Genomic DNA, 17,784 nt, shown 5'->3' on the forward strand with positions numbered 1-17,784 from the left:
ATTCAGGCGTCATATGTCAACTTTACCCATTACGGCACTCTATGTTACTCGCTCCCTCTCTGTCTTTCCCTTTAACGGACCTTAGCGTCCAAAGACTGATAGTGGATTTAGCATTTTTTTTCTGTCACTGGATGAAAGGCCTCATAACAGGGCTAAATAGGAACACTATGGCTTTTTTGTGACCATAATCAGGAACTTGTGCTTTGGGGAAACAAACAGCCCTCATAAAACATGATGGAAAACACATAATTTTGACCCGCATGACCTGATGAACCTCATTTGGCCTGGCTTTTGAGTATTCATGGCTGTCACATGAATACCCAAGTCGACCCTCAGTTGATAATAACTTTATTCTCCTCTTCTTTTTTTTTGGTCTATGTTTCCCTCTCTCTATTCATATGTGGGCCCAATTGGATGTGAGAGGTTGACAAACAAAGGGGTCATCTTGTCTTGTTTGATAAGTCAGATGATGTAGATGGGGATATATGTAAGTTGACTGCAAAATAAAGCTCGTCGGCTGTAAACGGGTCACTTTGTCTTTCATGGCAGAAGACTCTGACTATTTGATTGTCTACTGTGATTTAGATCACTTGGACTCGGAGGCATAAGTGCATCTTCTTTCTATGTTGTTCACTGGATTAACACAGTAGATTGTTTTTCTTTAGGATTGTGGCTCAACTGATTGACAACTGAATGCATAAAAAACTTGCCTCCTCTGTGGCTACGTGCTGCTGACTTAAACTGTCCTTGAGCTTTGTGACCTCCGACTCTAAATCCTTCAGCCTGCTCTGCATTTGGCTGAGCTCAGATTTGTTCTGCTTCAATCGGCTGTGAAGCCAGGATGCTCCTCTGGCTCCAGCATTTTGCATCAATCTTGTGAACTTGTTTCACAGCTTTCAGGTCAGAGTTCAACTGGTCTATAGATTTCACCTGCAGAGGAGGTGGAGATGAGCAAAGGTGAAGAGGAGAGAATTCTTCCTTACCTGTTGCTGACTAACGTGGAGCTGATCGTGTAGCTGCTGCTGTTCTTTCTCCTGCTGGTCTTTAAGGCGCTCTGTATCTCTGAACCTTTTGTTTAACTGACAGGCCTCTTCCTGGTGTCCTCTGACTTTGTGGTTCAAGTGTCTTACCTCACCCTGCAGTGCTGCCACCTAAGAGAGAAGAAAGGGAAAGGGAGGAAAACTGAAAAAAGATGGAAATGGAACAACTTTATGTAGGCACATAAAGCACACACAGACCGAAAAGACGGCGAGGGGGCGGCAGTAGCCTAAAAGTGAGCAAATAAGGCTTGAGTCAGAGAGTTTCCCAGTTTAGTCTCAGGACCAGCTGGGAAAATGTGGGCACAGCAGACATGAATGAGTAACGATTCCCCTTTCCTTAGCTCCAACTTTCGAGGAGCCTTTGAGCAAGCTGCTACATCTCCCACTGTTCTAATGGAGCTGCTCAGTAGCCAACAGTAGAAGACTGTAGCTGGTTTGGGCACTTCCCTCGAGTGGATGTGTGCAACTCTGTGGGTGTAAAGCCGGGCGTTGTTGGCAAAAAAAAAAAACACAAGGGCACTCACTCAACCTAGCCTCAGCATATGAAAAAAGAAAAAGGAAAAAAAAAATAGTGAGACAGGTTTAAGGCCCTTGTAGTAGTACCTACAATGGAATATAAGCCCTGAGACAAAACCCAAAAAACAGAAACAAATCCAGATAACCCAACACAGCATGCAACACAGCTGGAAGGTGCTAAATTGGCTATATTCAACGAGATATGATCTTTTATCAATTGCAATTTGTTCAGCAAAATCTTTTAAAGTTGCAATAATATTAGCTGAAAATATACTCAACTCACACAGAGAAAAATGAACTGCAGGCAGAAAGACATAAAAAGATATAAATGATAGGAAAAGTGTGAATCAACATAGATTACAGACATAACCAAGCAAATAGGTGAGTTTCTCACCTGCTGCTGTGTCCCTTGATAGTTTTGTTCAGCTGTCTTCATTTCATTTCTTAACTGCAGAATTAACTGATCTCTGCTTCTGACCTAAACACACAGAAAATACACTTAAAACTACATTCCAAGATATTGCACATGTTGGCATTGTAGCCTGTAATGTTCCTTTAATTAAAGACTTGGTTAACATCATAAGATTTTGCAGCACATCTCTGACCAGCGTGCACACACACAAACACATGTACACATGCAGACAGAGACAAAGATGGACCTCCAGGTGTGAGATGTGGAGTTTTTCATGGCTCAGAGCCAAGTCAGCCTCCAGTCTCTCTTTGGTCTGAGTTAGGTGGACACACTCTTTGCTCTGGTCGTCCATCTTGGCTCTCAGCTCATCCCTCTCCTGATGCAGTTTCTCTAAATCCTTCTCTCTTCGAAGCAACTGGGAAAAATTTCACAGAACGTCAACCATAGAACAACAAAATAAAATGTATTTAAATAACACCTGCAGATATATAATAATAACAATAATTATATTAACAACAACAACAGCAATAATAATAATAATAATAATAATAATAATAATGAAATATTAATTTCTACAATCACTCACAATTATGTAATGTGAAAAAAATGTTCAATTACACCACTTCTGATTTTGTTTCAATTATCAAATAATTACAAAATATTAAAACTATAATATAACTACATGTATTTGATAATGGAGTGAACAATAAAATTTTATGACTGTCTTTTAACACAATTAATATTAATAGGAATCAGTTTGGTGAATAATGAAGCTGCAGTTGTTACCTCTCTCTGACAGTCAGAGTGCTGCTTCTTAATCTCTGTCAGCTCTTTCAGCAGTACACATATCTTCATCTCCCTCTTCTGCATCTGGAAGATGAAACATTTTTTCATGCTTTAAGGATGTACGGCAATGTTTTAATTGCAAAACACAGATGCTTGTTTTGATGATATTTTGACAAAGTAACATCATATTTAGTCATAGCTCCTTTCCTCATTGGCAACACAAACTGTATCTAAGGAAACAAGGGAACTTAAGTCAATGTTTACAAAACTAGAGATAAAATTTTCCAATCTCATTATCATATTTATGTTTAAGGTATTGGTGGTGGTGGGTGGATGATGCTATGTGCAAAGAAACGGTTGTTTATACATCTCTTGAGTATACAGTACGCTTGACAAATGCTTGTGTTTGTCTGTTTCCTTGGTGACCTTCCCTAATTACTGACTTCAGTTCTATGCCACGTGTGTGTGTATGTCTGCACTTGCTTTCATGTGGGTGTGATTCCTCATAGGTTTTTTGGAATTGTTCTTTTTTTTTTTAACTTTATCTTATTTTTATCTCTGTTCTGTCTTGTTCACTGAGTCTAAATCTTGTCACGGCTTTTCTCTTTTTGAGGTCAGTAAAAATGGCCAAGTATCTGCTGTTATGTGCTGTGCATTTTGAGCCAAATAGATTTCCAATAGATTGTTTTCTGGGATATTTTCATCAGTGATGTCTGACTAAATTTTTAAAGATGCTTAGGGTTTCCTTTAAGCTTTTAGAGGTTGAAATGAGAAACAGATCACCTTCGAAAAAGAAGACTTTTATTTACATGTCTGGGAGTTGGGGACCCAGACTCTTTTGGACTTTTGGACCCCATTGTACATCAGTTAATCTACTGTATATAGATACTGAATAACATGGGGCTAAGACCACCTTGTCTTACGCCACAACGTAAAAATGAGAATGAAAAAAAAATGCACTTTTCAGTGAAATTTGCACTGCAAATTTATGGCCGTACACATCTGATGCTGACATAGTTTCTACTTTTGATTTATATATACACAACAGCCCTTCATGCGGGCATGAGTCAAATGCCCGCCCTCTCTTTCTCCATCCCTCTCCACCTCCTGTCTGTCCTGCATGATCCAGGGATTGTTTTGACCAGAGTTGAGGGCTCGTTTGTAACTGTCCAAGGGGATTGATGGAGTTAACTTGGCTCTTTGACCTCTCACCTCTCGCTGTCAGCGGCCAAGCTTGCAGGCACACTAAACCTGAGCTACGGCAAGAGGAGAGGAAAAAAAAAAAAAAGACTGTATACACACTGCAATGCACATAGCAGCTAAATCACAAGTGAGTACTCACGTAAACACACAAAGTCATACAAATACAAGGTACCCTGAACAGGAATAATACAGGTTGTATTTTACTTTCCACAGACATCAGACAAAATAGTACAAATGTACAGTGGGGTCCAAAAGTCTGAGACCACCAGTCTGTATTTCTACACAAATAAAAAAAAAAAGTGACCAAAGCATTTGTACTTGTTATGAAAACTTACCAACAGAAAACACAACCCTCACTTCCTGCCAATTTTAAAACTTAGCTTGATTTATCTTTGAATGTGTGTGTGTGTGTGTGTGTGTGTGTGCGTAAATTCCCAACGTGAGCGTGTGATAGGCAGAATGGATGCTGATAAACACCGGAGGATGTCGTGTCAAAACAGACAACTTGTCAAAACGACACGCTAACTAGGTCAATCACAAAGTTTAAGACGAAACTTTGGAGTGGAGCTTTGGTTTATGCATATCTCTACGTGGATACGTCTGTGTGTGTGATAAGCTCCTGAACGAATCTGCAGGAGGGGACCTCCAATATCGAAGGTATTTTTAAATCAATGAGCTCTTAAGTGTATCTCAGTCTTATGTGTTCACACATACGCACACACAACACTCACTGCCGATAGAATCCCTACTGACAGGCAATGACAAGATAAAGAGAGGGAGAAAAGGAGGGAGGGGGGGGCGACAGGAGGGGGAGAAATAATATTTGAACTGTTGGGGGTGGGGGGGTGGGGATGGGGGTGGGGATGAAAGGGAGAAGTGGCAAGGCAAGAAAAGAAATGAGCAATAAGCGAGATCAAGCGAGAAAGCAGGAGAGAGAAAAATCAGTAAGCTATTCTGATGGTTGTAAAGCATTGTGAGCAGGACCAGTGTTTGTCCAAGTCCAACCTTGAAGGCTTGAACAACTTCCCACAATTCTGCTTACCTTCCACTGTACTGCTCTTTGTGTCCCTTTTTATTCTTGTTTGCTTTCTCACTTCCCCCAGTCCCTCTTGTCCATTTCAAACAATATGCAATTTGAATTCTGTTATCTGACGTGCTTTAAAGAATAACTATGAGTACACACTTTTTAAACTGGAGTCCCACTGGGGAAGCTAGAGCCAGACTATACTGGAGTGTTAACAATAAACAAAAAGATCACACACTGAACTAACATCCACAGATGGTTGTTTTCATGCTGCATCCTATGAGTGCACAGAAATGAAAATGAGTAACACAAAAAGCTCTCGTGCTACGACAAAATTGAACAAAACTGCTGAATACTTCCAGCAATTGTCTCTTTTCACAGGCACAATTTTATTTGTTTTGATTAGTTTCCATGCAGATGTGAGTCACTCATCAGCTCCACTTACGACTCAAACATGTAAAAAAGTAATTGTGATGGTGCGGTGACACAAGATATAAATGGCTTAACCTGCAAATTAAAATACTTTTTTGGCTTAAAACAAAAAATAAAAAAATTTAAAAATCCTCGCCAAGCAAAACAAAGATGGAAAGATTGAACCAAATGATACTGAACCTCATGTCCAAAGCGCAGTGTTTTGAAATGGAAAACTCTATTCATGAATCACATCCCACAACCTCTCTCCATTTTCTATGTCTCTCACACCAAATCCCTCCCTCTGCCTCCCTTATTCCCTTCTTTTCTCCCTCCTGTCAGAATTAACCTAATGAATAAAGAAATGTCAACTGAAGCCCAAACATGTTCAGCAGATGAGTCAATTCAGCGCTCCATAACTCCCAGGACTCAAGTCAGACCAGTGTTTCCTCTCCTCATCAACTCTCCCTGTGCATGTCCCCATCTACTCTACGTAAATACAATCTTAAAAAAAAAAAAAAAAAAAAAAAAAAAGTGAGTGGACTATTTATTCTTTACAAAAAAACACAAACTATCCTCCTATTCTTCTAAGCAAAGCAGCCAAAGTGAGAGGGGGAGAGAGCGAGAGGGAGAGTGAATCGGCAGAGTACATTTCAGATGAAGGAGAGAGTGTTGACAGTATTTGTTCAGCTGTGCTAATGTTAGGACATTTGGAGCTGCAGAGGAAAATACTTACTACAAAGTTCTCTTGGTTTCACTTACATTCAAGTGGAAGCAGGCACACTCACACTCTTTTCCACACACCTACCTCTACCATTGTCCATACAATGGAATGAAGTGTGGATGAGTGAATGCATGAAGCACGCGCGTGTGTGTGTCCATGTGTGGGTGTGTGAGAGAGGGCTTGTGATAGATCAGAGAAAAGGCAGTTTTGGTGCATAAAGCAGGGCCAGATGTGGACCAGAAACCAGATCCCTGGACGCAGTGTAATGGTGCAATACTTGACTCAACGAATCTTAACATGAAAGACACAACCTCACACACTCCCACGCATGCACACAGACGTACAGTATAGCTTACAGAATATACTATTCATGCACAACAAAGCTCGCATGCGTCTTCCACAGTTCTCAAAGCTTCTCCGGCAAGTGGTGAAATCTTGATGTGACTGTTTGCTTCCATCCTGCAGAATGAAAACTGAAATAATTTTCACTTCTCCAGAGTGAATTACAAGAGGTCAAAAAATATGCTCTAATATTTTTGATTAAAATATGTTATGATACAAAGCCCATTTGCTGTAAAATAACATGAGCTATCGAGCAAGTAGTCTTTTAAATGTGCACTCTATAAAGTGTTTGACAGTTGTAACAATAGCCTCAGTTATAGCCAACAAAATCCTGACCCCAACCCTAACCTTAAAAATACTGTGAAAATGAGTATTGTTACTGAAGAGGCTTGCCAGTGAAAAGGACTGAACCTCATGTGTTGCTTCCCTTTTTCAAAAATCCAAGCCTTTGAAATTCACCAATGGCTTAGTGAAAAGTATCTTCCCAACATGGTTAATTGAAGGTTAAACTCAAACCAGCAAGCATTAACATACCGTATGCTTTTGGTATGTCAGAAAAAAAAGGGCAGAGCATAAAAAGGTCTAAAAGGCAATGTAGCACACGAAGATGGGAGTTTTGGGTTTTACTGCAGTCCTAACAGAAGAGAAAAATCCTGTTTAAGCAGAATAATCCAAATTTTTGTCGTCAGTCTTTGTCAAAAGTGTGTGTTTTTAATAAGGCTCTAAATATCAGAACATCCCATTACCCATTATCTAAAACTTTATTATCAGCACCATTGTAGAAATAGACAATGCCTGTCACAGTGAATATTACATTTGAAAATTGAATATTTAAATGAATCCCTCACCTGTATGACCCCTCTTATCAGCCCCATTGTGGGAAAAGACAATGCATTACATTAAAGTGAATATTATATTTCATCTCTATTCTGTAGAACCTGTGTATTTTCAGTTTAACCATTGTTTCCCCCCATATTGTCCACTTTACATTTCATGACCTTTTGAGCAAACGAAGTTGCTGATAATGTATCAATGTCAACAATACATGGCCAACAACAGGAAAGTCAAATGCAATTGTCTCAGTTTAATTGTTACAGAAATAAAGGGCAAAACTGGACAAGCAAGGTTTTACAAGAATTCATAGTTTTATATTTGAATGAAGACCTTGAGGAAGAAACCAATTACCTTTTTTTCAGTGGTGCGATGCGCGTGAGTCAGTTCCCGCTGAAGACGCGCTACCTCTTTGTTGCCATGGTGCAACTGGTCCTGGATCTGCTGTTTCTGCTGTCTTTCCCTGTTCAAGCTGCTTTTGGTGTGATCGAGGGTCTCAGTGATGTCACTCAACATGCACTCACTGGTTTGTAACTGAGAGGTGGGCAGAGACAGAGAGAAGGAGAGAGGAATGAAGAATAAGTGCAGTATGTCTGGTTGTCTATGGTTTGAACCTTCTCCAAAGCCTGAGAGGGGGACAGGCGGGTTGACCACATTAGAGAGAGCTGAGGAGGAGAGGAGCACATGGAGAAGAATGGGGGCCGAGCAGGAGTAGGAGATGAAAGAAGAATTTAAGGATGTTTGCCTCCTCTCTGTCTCCATAGCAGTGAAAGGGAACATCATAAAGGCTCTGTGCCAGGTTGGGGAACCCTACAGTTACTGCTTTGAATCAGGACCAATAAAACTGCTTGACTACTCATCATAAAGTGGTGGGACACTAGCTTTAGACTAGTGCTTCTTAAACCAATGGGCAGGGCTCACAGAGAGTTGTGGTCCTTTTTCTATCTGCTCCCCATCAGACATGAGAAACAAGATGCTTTTTTGAACATGGATCTTAGTAAACACTGCATTTCTTTGATCCTCACTCTAGATGACAAGGTTGACTATTGCACCTTTCTAATGTAGAAAATCATCCTGCTAAGCTCATGTACAAACAATCCTGGAAGGGCTAACAGAAACCAGATACATTTTTTTTTTTTGTTACTAAAACCTTTAACACTGTAGGAATGCAAAGTAAGCCCCAGAATATCAATAGCATGAGGAAACACAAATACAATTTTCAAATGATCACATTTAAACTGCTGGCGTCTCCTGAATACAACAATGATGTCATAAAGGTGAGGTAATTAAGTTAGTGGTGGAAAATTAAGGGCACAAAGTCTGCATCTAAGAGGGTATTTCAAGCATTCCCTAAGTCAAGTAACTAACATTCTTTTATATTGAATGTACTTCATTTAGTTGGCTGGCAGGCACTTGCACTGCTAAAACACCAGTAGCAGATGAATGACTTGGTTTGGTCAAGGACACAGTAAATGGGTTAATTTAAGCCTAAAACACATCACCACCACGCACCACTCTAATATACCTAGAGGGGCGAGAGGAGGAGGAAAAGAAGGAGAGAGACAGAAAAACAGTGGGAGAGGGGGAGAGAGTGAGAGAATTTTAAGGAAAGCAGAGAAAGGACAATGAGAGAAACCTAAAGGCCATTCCATTCATCATGTGTATGACTCTTTAATGTTCCCATTCATTACCATTGGTTCTCTTTGAGGCAAAGGCGACACTGGACTAGAGAGACAAGACGAGAGACGAGAAAAAAAGACAGGAAAGAAAGACAGTAAAGCAAAAAGAATCTAAAGAAAACATAATAAATGAAAAAAAGAAACAAAATAATATTTAACCCCCCCTTCATTCTTGGCTCCTCTCTTGGCTAAGTGATATTAATATGAACATGGTTCTTTATTGTACAACGAGCCAACCCTCTGTGGAGCCAAGATGGTGGAGATGAGTTATTAAATATGGAGAGAGGGTGAGAGGAGGAAGGCGGAGGAGGAGGGGAAGAAGGATGGATGATTAACTGTGAAGAAAGTAAAAAGTGAGGAGAATTCCCTGATGTACCTGACTGGGTTTGATAGAGAAGGTTGCCCAATTCGGTTCCTTATTTAAGAAGAACTCCCCTCCAGTGTGTAGTTATGTGTGTGAGTGTGTGTTACTTACTTTGCTCTGCACTGAGGTCAGGCTTTCTTTGAGCTGTGCGTTGTCTTGGACCAGCTGTTGTGTGTGTTTCTCCTTCTCTGCCAAGGCGCTCTTCAGAGAGTCCTGTGTGGCTCTCAAACCAGCCACATCCTGGTTCAGGTCTCTCAGATGTTCCTCTCTCTCTTTCATCTAACACACACACACACACACACACACACACGGACAGTCACAAACAGAACAGTCTGCACTGTATACCCACATATAGGTACAATACATGCACAAACCAACACACACCATTGACATTTACTTTCCTCAAGTTTTGGTCTTTCTACTATACAACCTTTAGGTTTTACCTTCCCTGTGTCTGTGCAAACACCAGAAGGGCAAACTAAAGCACAAGAGTAGTATGCTTAAAGACATCCTTTCACCTTACTAATAATACTCTGTCTTACACACTGACTATCCACCAAGTCTACACACTTGTCAAGATATTCCAGTTAAAGATGAAATCAAATCAAAAGATAAAAATAAATAATATATTTCACAATACAGATACATTTCCATGACTGTACATTATATAGGGCAAATTATTGTCCAGTGGTTGCCGCCTACAGTACCCCTAAATGTTATTTATTTTTTTGTTGTTTTTTCCATGTTTTGTTTGCTTGTATATATCAGAAACCAGTGGGTGTAGACAATAACATATGGGGTGCCAAATATCTTGTGAGAGACAGTCTCTTGTGTCCACCACACCTTTATTGTCTGCCCAATAATGTTGGCAGATGTACTAAAGACAACTTCAAGTGAACAGTCATAGAACAACATGCTTTACCACGTGAATTAGTCTCTTGCATTCTGTTTGAAAAAGTCTAAAGCCATGGTATCTGTTTAAAACTTTAAAAAGTAACTCACCATCTATGCACTAACCAAGAAATATAACATTTCCTATGTATATCAAAGCTAAAACAAAGTAACTGTTGCTGTGTTACTATACATAAATAAATGCTTGAGTAATTAGTGGGGGAAACAGACATATTATTTCTAAGGAAGCAGACAGTGGTTGAACTCCTCACCCCATGCATGACTATGAGTGTGTGTGGGCCTGTGGTTCAGGACCCCTTGCCAAATCAAAGCCCCTATTCATTAGCACTATGTTAAATGAGCCCTGTGTTAGATTAGTAAGGAGGCTCCGCAGACAGTCAACAAATATACAAACGCACTCGCGCAAACACATTTAGGTATACACACATACACTTTTTCTATGCATATGCACACACACAAGTACACACCCATACACATTTTTGTCAGTGGGGATGATTTGAGAGAAACAGGGACCACATGCTGATATAATCACATACAATATACACTCAAACATACACTTGTAGTGGGTACCTAATGCACAGCATCCTCCTTAACTACAGATGCATCTCAAGCTCTCTCATCATCTCCTCTAACAGCAGACTGTGGTTCTGGACTTGTGTCTTAAAACTGACACAACCCACCTCTGCCTCCTTCAGAGAGCTCTCCAGATTATCCAGTATACAGTGGGATCCAAAAGTCTGAGATCACTTTCCCACTGGGGAAATATATCATCCAGTGTATGTATATATCATTCAGTGTATTGTGACAGTAAGCTAAAAGTGGTCTTTAATGCAGTTAACTCATCGACAGCATGGCTAATGGATGGTAACAATTATAAGCAATGGGGCAGCCAGTATTGCAACAGTGAATTAAAATTACTCTTTTATCTGGATATTCCAGCAACATTAGTGTGACTATTGGGAAATAAAATAAGTTTTACAAAACTGAGACAATAATGTGTGAATTTCAGTGTTTCAGCCAAGTGGATTGCAAAAGCACAGTTCAACACATTAAGTAAGTAGGAAAAAGTTCATCTTCTTTATGTTAACCCATCTATAGCGCAAGAGGGATTTCAGATGAAAAATGATTATGGAGCAAAAGAGCACATTTTCTACGCATTTTAAATAATATTATCATCAGTGTTAAATTAAGTTAAAGCAATGAGATCTCTTAGACTTTAGCTGTTTTATTGTACTTACTTAAGACTACAATTCCTGCTACAATAATTCATATGCAATTGACATTGTGGTATATCCAAATATCACACCTTCACCACCTTCAATCCATATCATGTTTTTAAGTATGAGTCTAAGTATTCAAAGCATATATTTGAGGATGTGCATTTAAAAAATGAGCTGAAGTCCAAGGCACTAGCAGGATCTAAGGTACAGCCAGTTATGAGCTCAGTAAGTGTAAATATGCACAAAAAAACAGGGTAACTCTGCGAGCAAGCCTTTTCTAGAAGGATTCTTATGTTTAAATTAACTTGAGATAAAACCTACCTTTTCTTAAACTGCTCATACACTAACATACTGCAACACAATATAATCTGGTCTAACAATCTACCCATATGCATTTTTGTTTAATTTGAGAGATGTACTGAATATCTACTATCACAGTCAGTTTTGACAGCAGCGTTAATAGTATTTTGCCAAACTGAAACCCAGTAGCATGCGGTTACTTTCACAGATAGGCAAGCAGAGCTGAACAACCAACTACAATCCCCCCCCTCACAAAAAAAAGAAAAAAAACCAACCAACTCAGTATGCGATTTAGCCATTTACTATACCAATGAATAAATTATGGACCTACCTACCTTTTCATGATAGTAGCAGTAGCAAATCTCTCTTAAATGCAAGGCCTCTCCCACCTTATTATTATGTGCTACCTATATTTCCTATACTGAACTCGAATGCATCTTGCTGCACTCTGCCTGGCTGAAAAAGTAATATTATCATAATTATGATTCCTTTGAAGTGACAATAAATATATAAAATGCGCAGTATAAAGGAAAAATAAAATTAAAAAAAAATATTTCTATGGTAATTTTCAAAATATTTACCATTAACTGACAATGACACACTCCCATTGACAATGCAGAATCCTGCATTTTCCTGCTGGAATATTGCTAAACATTTCCTGGCTCATCATCCGGACTCTTAGTTGGCAAGCACAGGGGAGATGTGGGAACTTGGCTAAGGTCTGGAGGAGTTACTGATATATATCCTAAAGTGGACATATATTGCACTGCTACATTCACAGCTATACTGCTAACTTCTAACTATCTGCTCCAGACACCAGCCTCAGTGCTCTCTCTCTCCTCTATTCCTGAAGGGAGCTGGACTACTTGTGTAACAATCTGCTGTCTCGAATCCTCTCAAACTTATGGCAGATCTTGCACAGGACTCAAGGCATAGCAACTTCAGAAACACATGCAAATAGACAAAACACAAACAAATTCAGTCTTCATCAATTTGACAACATATGGGCTGAAAATACTCACAACAGAACCAAGCCAGGTTCATCACTTTTTAGTTCCCCCTGGAAACACTTTCACTGTCTGTGACTGGGGCTTTAGTGAGAGTCGCCTTGAGTAAGGTAAAGGATACAGCACAGGTGTCGTTCTAGTTGAATGGTTGACCTTTGTCGGTTAGGTGGTGGAGTGGACTGGCGATATCGGCAAAGTTCTGTAAGTGCCAGTGGTATGATGCCAGTCCCAGACAGCTGCCACCTTAGCTGGGTCGGTTACTATGCCATGAGCGCCAATCGCCAAGGAAGTTTGTCTCTCTTGTCAGCAGGTGATGCTTAGCAGGGTTCAGCTGCAGTCTGCTCCAATAGCAGGCAGGTCCTCACGCAGATTGGACAGGGCACACACCAGAAGGTCATCAAGGTACACAACACAACCGTTTCAGGGTATGTCTGTCTGTCTGTATGTCAATGGCTTCTTCCCTCTTTGGCCAGCCTTTTCTCCTATCACTGTTCTGACCAAGCTTGTCATGTTAGCAACAGCAACCAGTAAGCCAAGGACATTGCCTGTATGATGAAGGCTGTTACTGAGACTGCTGTGATCAAGGCTGAACTTGGCAGACTACTTCTGTGTCCGTCCCCCTCTTTGTAGTCAGTTATCCTGAGACCTCACTGAAGGATTTGAGGCATGGCAAGGCGAACATGCAGCTGTGAGCCCCTGCAGAAAAGCTTGGAGGCCCAGCTCCTTTTGGGAAGCTGTGGGCAACTGCAGATAACCATGTCGAGCATGTGCTGAGGCTCTGTCGTTCTTGGCAGAGGCTGCCTTGTTACAAAGTGGCTCTCTGATCTGATCAACAAGCGCCCATGTCTCTTCGGCACCATGTTCAGGGCCTGATGGTCCTGCTGCTCTGTTGGGAGCACCTGCAGACACCTTTCCTTCCAACACCATGTCTGCTAAATGGTTTACTCTAACTGTGTTATGTGCTAAGTGCTCACTATTGGGACCAATGTGGCAAGCTATCTTAACAATGTCTTGGCCAGACAATCACTGAAAAACTCATCACACAACCACAAGAAAACATCAACAATATTAAAAACTAAATTCTGGGCGGCTGCCACCAAATTAACCTATCCACCGGGCAGCTAGTTAAAGATCACAATGTCTGTCAAAATCTCTCCTATAGCTTTATGCCACTGACTTTCAGAACTCTATAATATTGTTACATAATTAATACATTACAGTGATTTTTCTCATCCCCAAATCTGCCACCATCAGAGATGATTAAAAGTTCCCATGTGGTCTGTGTGAAGTCTTAATTCTCCAGCGGGGTAGTATAGGACCTTAGCTGGAAGTCCGGAAGAAAGAATATCAGATTTGCGATTTTATTTCAAATGAGTGCTTAAGCCTTGGACTTTCATATTAGTAAAGCCCCTATTGAGAGAGAAACCTCAATCTGATCAAGTCTCATTACTTTAGCAATCAAAGTTTCGCCCCCGGGGTCCTCCTCTTCAACTCCTGCCCTCCGCCTCCTTCCTCTCCTCCTTCCCTCATCTTTCCTCTTTTCTCCTCTCCTAGCCATCACATGTTTTTTGCTACGAAGGCTGAGGAGAGGAGAAAGGGAGAGCGGCTTGCACAAATCCTTGATTGGCCAAAGTCTATCCTCCATCTAGGATTACGAATAGAAGTGGAACATTTGAGGACAAAGTAAGGAGGGGTGAGGAGGGGAAGAGACAGAGAGGAAAAAAAAGAGAGAGAATGAGTGTGAGCGGGAGATGTGAGTTGCAGAGTTATGGGCACAGAGAGAGAGGGTGGCTAATATAATTGAATTAAAAAGATGGAGCGGGGCCATTTCTAGCAGGTGGGAGTGTGGAGTGAGAAAGAGCAGGCGAGATATTAACTTCTAATAAAAGAGAGATTAGAAAGTGGCTAGGAGGACTGCTATGTCTTTACCTGTGGGAGCGACAGCCCCCACATAACCTTTCACTGCAATATGCACACTGATATTGGCCACCAGATTCTGAGCGTGCCCCACACAGAGAGACAAATACTTATATACAAGTGGTCATACATGTACCTGTGTCTCTGCAGGTTTGCATCCCCAAAAATTACACATACAGTATATATACACACACATATGCAGAAATATGTGACATTTGAGGAGCCGCACAAGCACTCACACTCATGAGAGCAGTGTGTAATGCAATGCATTATCAGCCCTCATTCAATGAGCCAACAGGCGGCAGTCATCAGATAATGAAGATGCAGCTCTTTGGGAAGCTGCTGCTATACAGGCAATTAATTAACTAATTGGTCTAACAAGCTCATTAATGCCACGCTTTTTTGGCAGCGAGTGTGAATACATTAACAAGGCTAATTCAATTAAACAGGTGCAGATTTCACAGCTGCCTCTCTCACAGATGGGGGGTGGGGGGGCACGCACACACAAACACACACACACACACACACACACACACACACAAATCCTACAGGTGTTGTGTACATGTTTGCTCCATTTGACTCTGATGTCTTTCTCAGCGAAACCTTGGCATTCGATCAAAAGCATAATGATATGCAGATCAAGTGGTGTGTGCTGTCTGTGTGGATGCGTGTGTGTGTGTGTGTGTGTGTGTGAGAGTGTGTGTGTGTGTGTGTGTGTGTGTGTGTGTATTTCTGTCAGCGCTTGCGCCTCAATGAACCGGTGTGCCTTTGAATCAAAAGTACAGCTCAATAAGCACTAACAGCAATGGTAATCTGTATAATTGAAAGGGTATAAAATAAGTGGATGGAAAACTGATTGAAGCCCTATGATAGCGTAGTTAAATTAACTAACAGAATCCCAGGGATCAACCAATAATGTTAGCCAAAGCTGCACAAAGCTGCAATGCAATTCTCAATTTGCAGCAAAGCCGTTTAATATTATAAGTTCATGTACTTGTGTCTTTGACAACATGTGAAAAGGCTGTTTTGAAGCTGCTGGTCCCAATACTTTTAAAAGCAGCAATAATCATTTGTTTTTGTCTCACCTTCTGTTTCACACCATTCAGCTCCTTAGTTAGTTGGTTAACCATCGCCTCTTTCTCTTCCATGCTTCTCTCAAAAAAGGCGCTGAGCTCCCTCCTCAAAGTCATCATGTGGGCCTCGGCCTGAAACAGTCCGCAGTTCCTAGTCATTAATTGTCACGAAAACTGATGAAGAATCACTTACAAGCAACAGTGTGTGGAATTATCCTCGTAAGATGACAAAATATCAGTAAAATTGTCGCATTTTAACATTTTCAGGTCCCAATTGCAGACAAACACAGAGGCAGATTGGTGCTGTGAACCAGTGGTGGACAGCCCATTGGGAGCACATGTACATGGATGAGCTGACAGACCTCTTGCCCCACCTGTGTAAGATGGTTACCTTCCCGAACTGCTGCGGCTCACAGTGTCTGTGTCTACACTGTTGCCAGCGTTATGTTTCTACATTGAGTCTGCCTTTGATAATAGCCATCAATAATAATAATCATCGATCACTGACGAGTTGTAACCAGAAAGCAGTAATACAATATAATTAGAGCCGGCATGGGATTTCTGTTATGACTATTTTATACACATGGAGCCTCCAAAAAAAAAAAAAAACACACTTTCTGAACAAACTTTTTTTATTTTTGTTGCTCAGTCCCAAATTCTTGTATTTTGTAATCTTTCCTCCCAGTGGCCAACTTTATAATTCAACTAATAGGGTTAGCCAACAAAATCAGCGGTCTGATGGTTAGCATGAGGATGGCCTCAAATTCCCGGCCTTAATTGTTTTTTCAGTTCACCCCTGTGACTGTAGGTTAATAATCACAAGGTCCAGAACTTATAGGAAGGCAGAAACACTGGGAAAAAAGTTAGGACATGAACAGGAATCAGGCAGGAGCACAAAACTGGATTCTCCACACATGTAACTCGAGGGAAACATAACCAGGAACTAATAGTAGATAATCTGACAAAGAGTGAGAGGAACACAGGGGAGCAGGTAACGAGACACAGGTACAACTAATTAGGTACAACTAATCACCAAAAGCAGAAAACACACCGGGACAGGAAGTAAAATGAACAGAGACCTGAGGAAAATGGTTTCAAAATAAAACAGGAAATAAGAAAGTTACTTAGAGGGGCAGGTTATGACAAAAACATGTTACACTGAGATTGTCACTAAGATTCGATTTAATTGCTATGCACACACACAGCATTTAATATGGATACTGTCCATTCATTCATAAGGAAGGTCAGCATGTACTCAGATTGTACCTGCCATAGATACAAGCATAAATTCTTCAACACACACACACACACACACACATAGCAGTGAGGGACCTTTGATGACACGGGACTTGATAGGCTTGTAAGTGGGATGTGTTATCGCGGTGTGAGTGTCTTTGTGTGGAAGTGTATGTGCACAGTGATTTGGTGGGGTTGGTTTGTTATGGTAGCAGCCACAGGGGCAGCTCCCTCATAGGCTGACTAAAGCGCTGAGGTCGGTGGTTAGCTAAACTCCCATGGAGCTGATACCACTGATTAATTTCCTCCATCTTCATCGCCCCCACCCCTTCCCCATCCATAGGTCTGCCTTCTTTCCCTTCCCCCAGCCCAACTGCTGCTGAATATTAAATCAGTTCCCCTTTTTTAATTTCCAGATAACCACAGTTCATTTTTCTCCAAGTGTCATTTAGCCATGACACGGTGTAGCAGCCTATATATTAGGGATGGCTGATGTGAGTTATTGTTATTGTTATCGTTTTTCCATTTACTGCCTGTGTGTCCTACTGTACACTATGCATGGCTAAATCATTACCTTCACGTGGTACAAATATCCAATAACACCATTAGTAATTTGCAGTGAAAACAAAACCATACCAACACCAAAAGTCTCTGTTTCACCATCGCATAAATATTGACTGTTGTTGTTTGTGTGTGGTGTGTGTCCCACTAGTTAATAGTGAAGAATATGTCTAAGTATATATGTGTGCGTATATGGACACAAACACACAGACAGACACACACAGCG

At 40.8% G+C, this 17,784-nt stretch overlaps 1 protein-coding gene across 6 annotated transcripts in view; it reads right to left on the minus strand.

Annotated features, from left to right (window-relative positions):
* Positions 1–17,784, minus strand: part of LOC139625460 (trichohyalin-like) — a 95,310-nt gene that overhangs the window by 39,152 nt on the left and 38,374 nt on the right. For 4 of the 6 annotated variants that reach the window (XM_071485454.1, XM_071485451.1, XM_071485453.1 and 1 more), the window contains exons 4-10: positions 15,774–15,893; positions 9,444–9,611; positions 7,644–7,823; positions 2,755–2,838; positions 2,216–2,383; positions 1,951–2,034; positions 984–1,151 (exon numbers count right to left, since the gene is read on the minus strand). In XM_071485454.1, coding sequence (XP_071341555.1) covers positions 984–1,151; positions 1,951–2,034; positions 2,216–2,383; positions 2,755–2,838; positions 7,644–7,823; positions 9,444–9,611; positions 15,774–15,893 — 972 coding nt within the window. The remainder of the gene's footprint in view (positions 1–983; positions 1,152–1,950; positions 2,035–2,215; positions 2,384–2,754; positions 2,839–7,643; positions 7,824–9,443; positions 9,612–15,773; positions 15,894–17,784) is intronic. The other 2 variants (XM_071485452.1, XM_071485457.1) reach the window with 1 other exon arrangement.

The sequence above is a fragment of the Trachinotus anak genome, unplaced genomic scaffold, assembly GCF_046630095.1.
Source record: "Trachinotus anak isolate AG129_WGS33_773 ecotype Australia unplaced genomic scaffold, CSIRO_AGI_Tana_v1 ptg000009l, whole genome shotgun sequence".
NCBI lineage: Eukaryota > Metazoa > Chordata > Actinopteri > Carangiformes > Carangidae > Trachinotus > Trachinotus anak.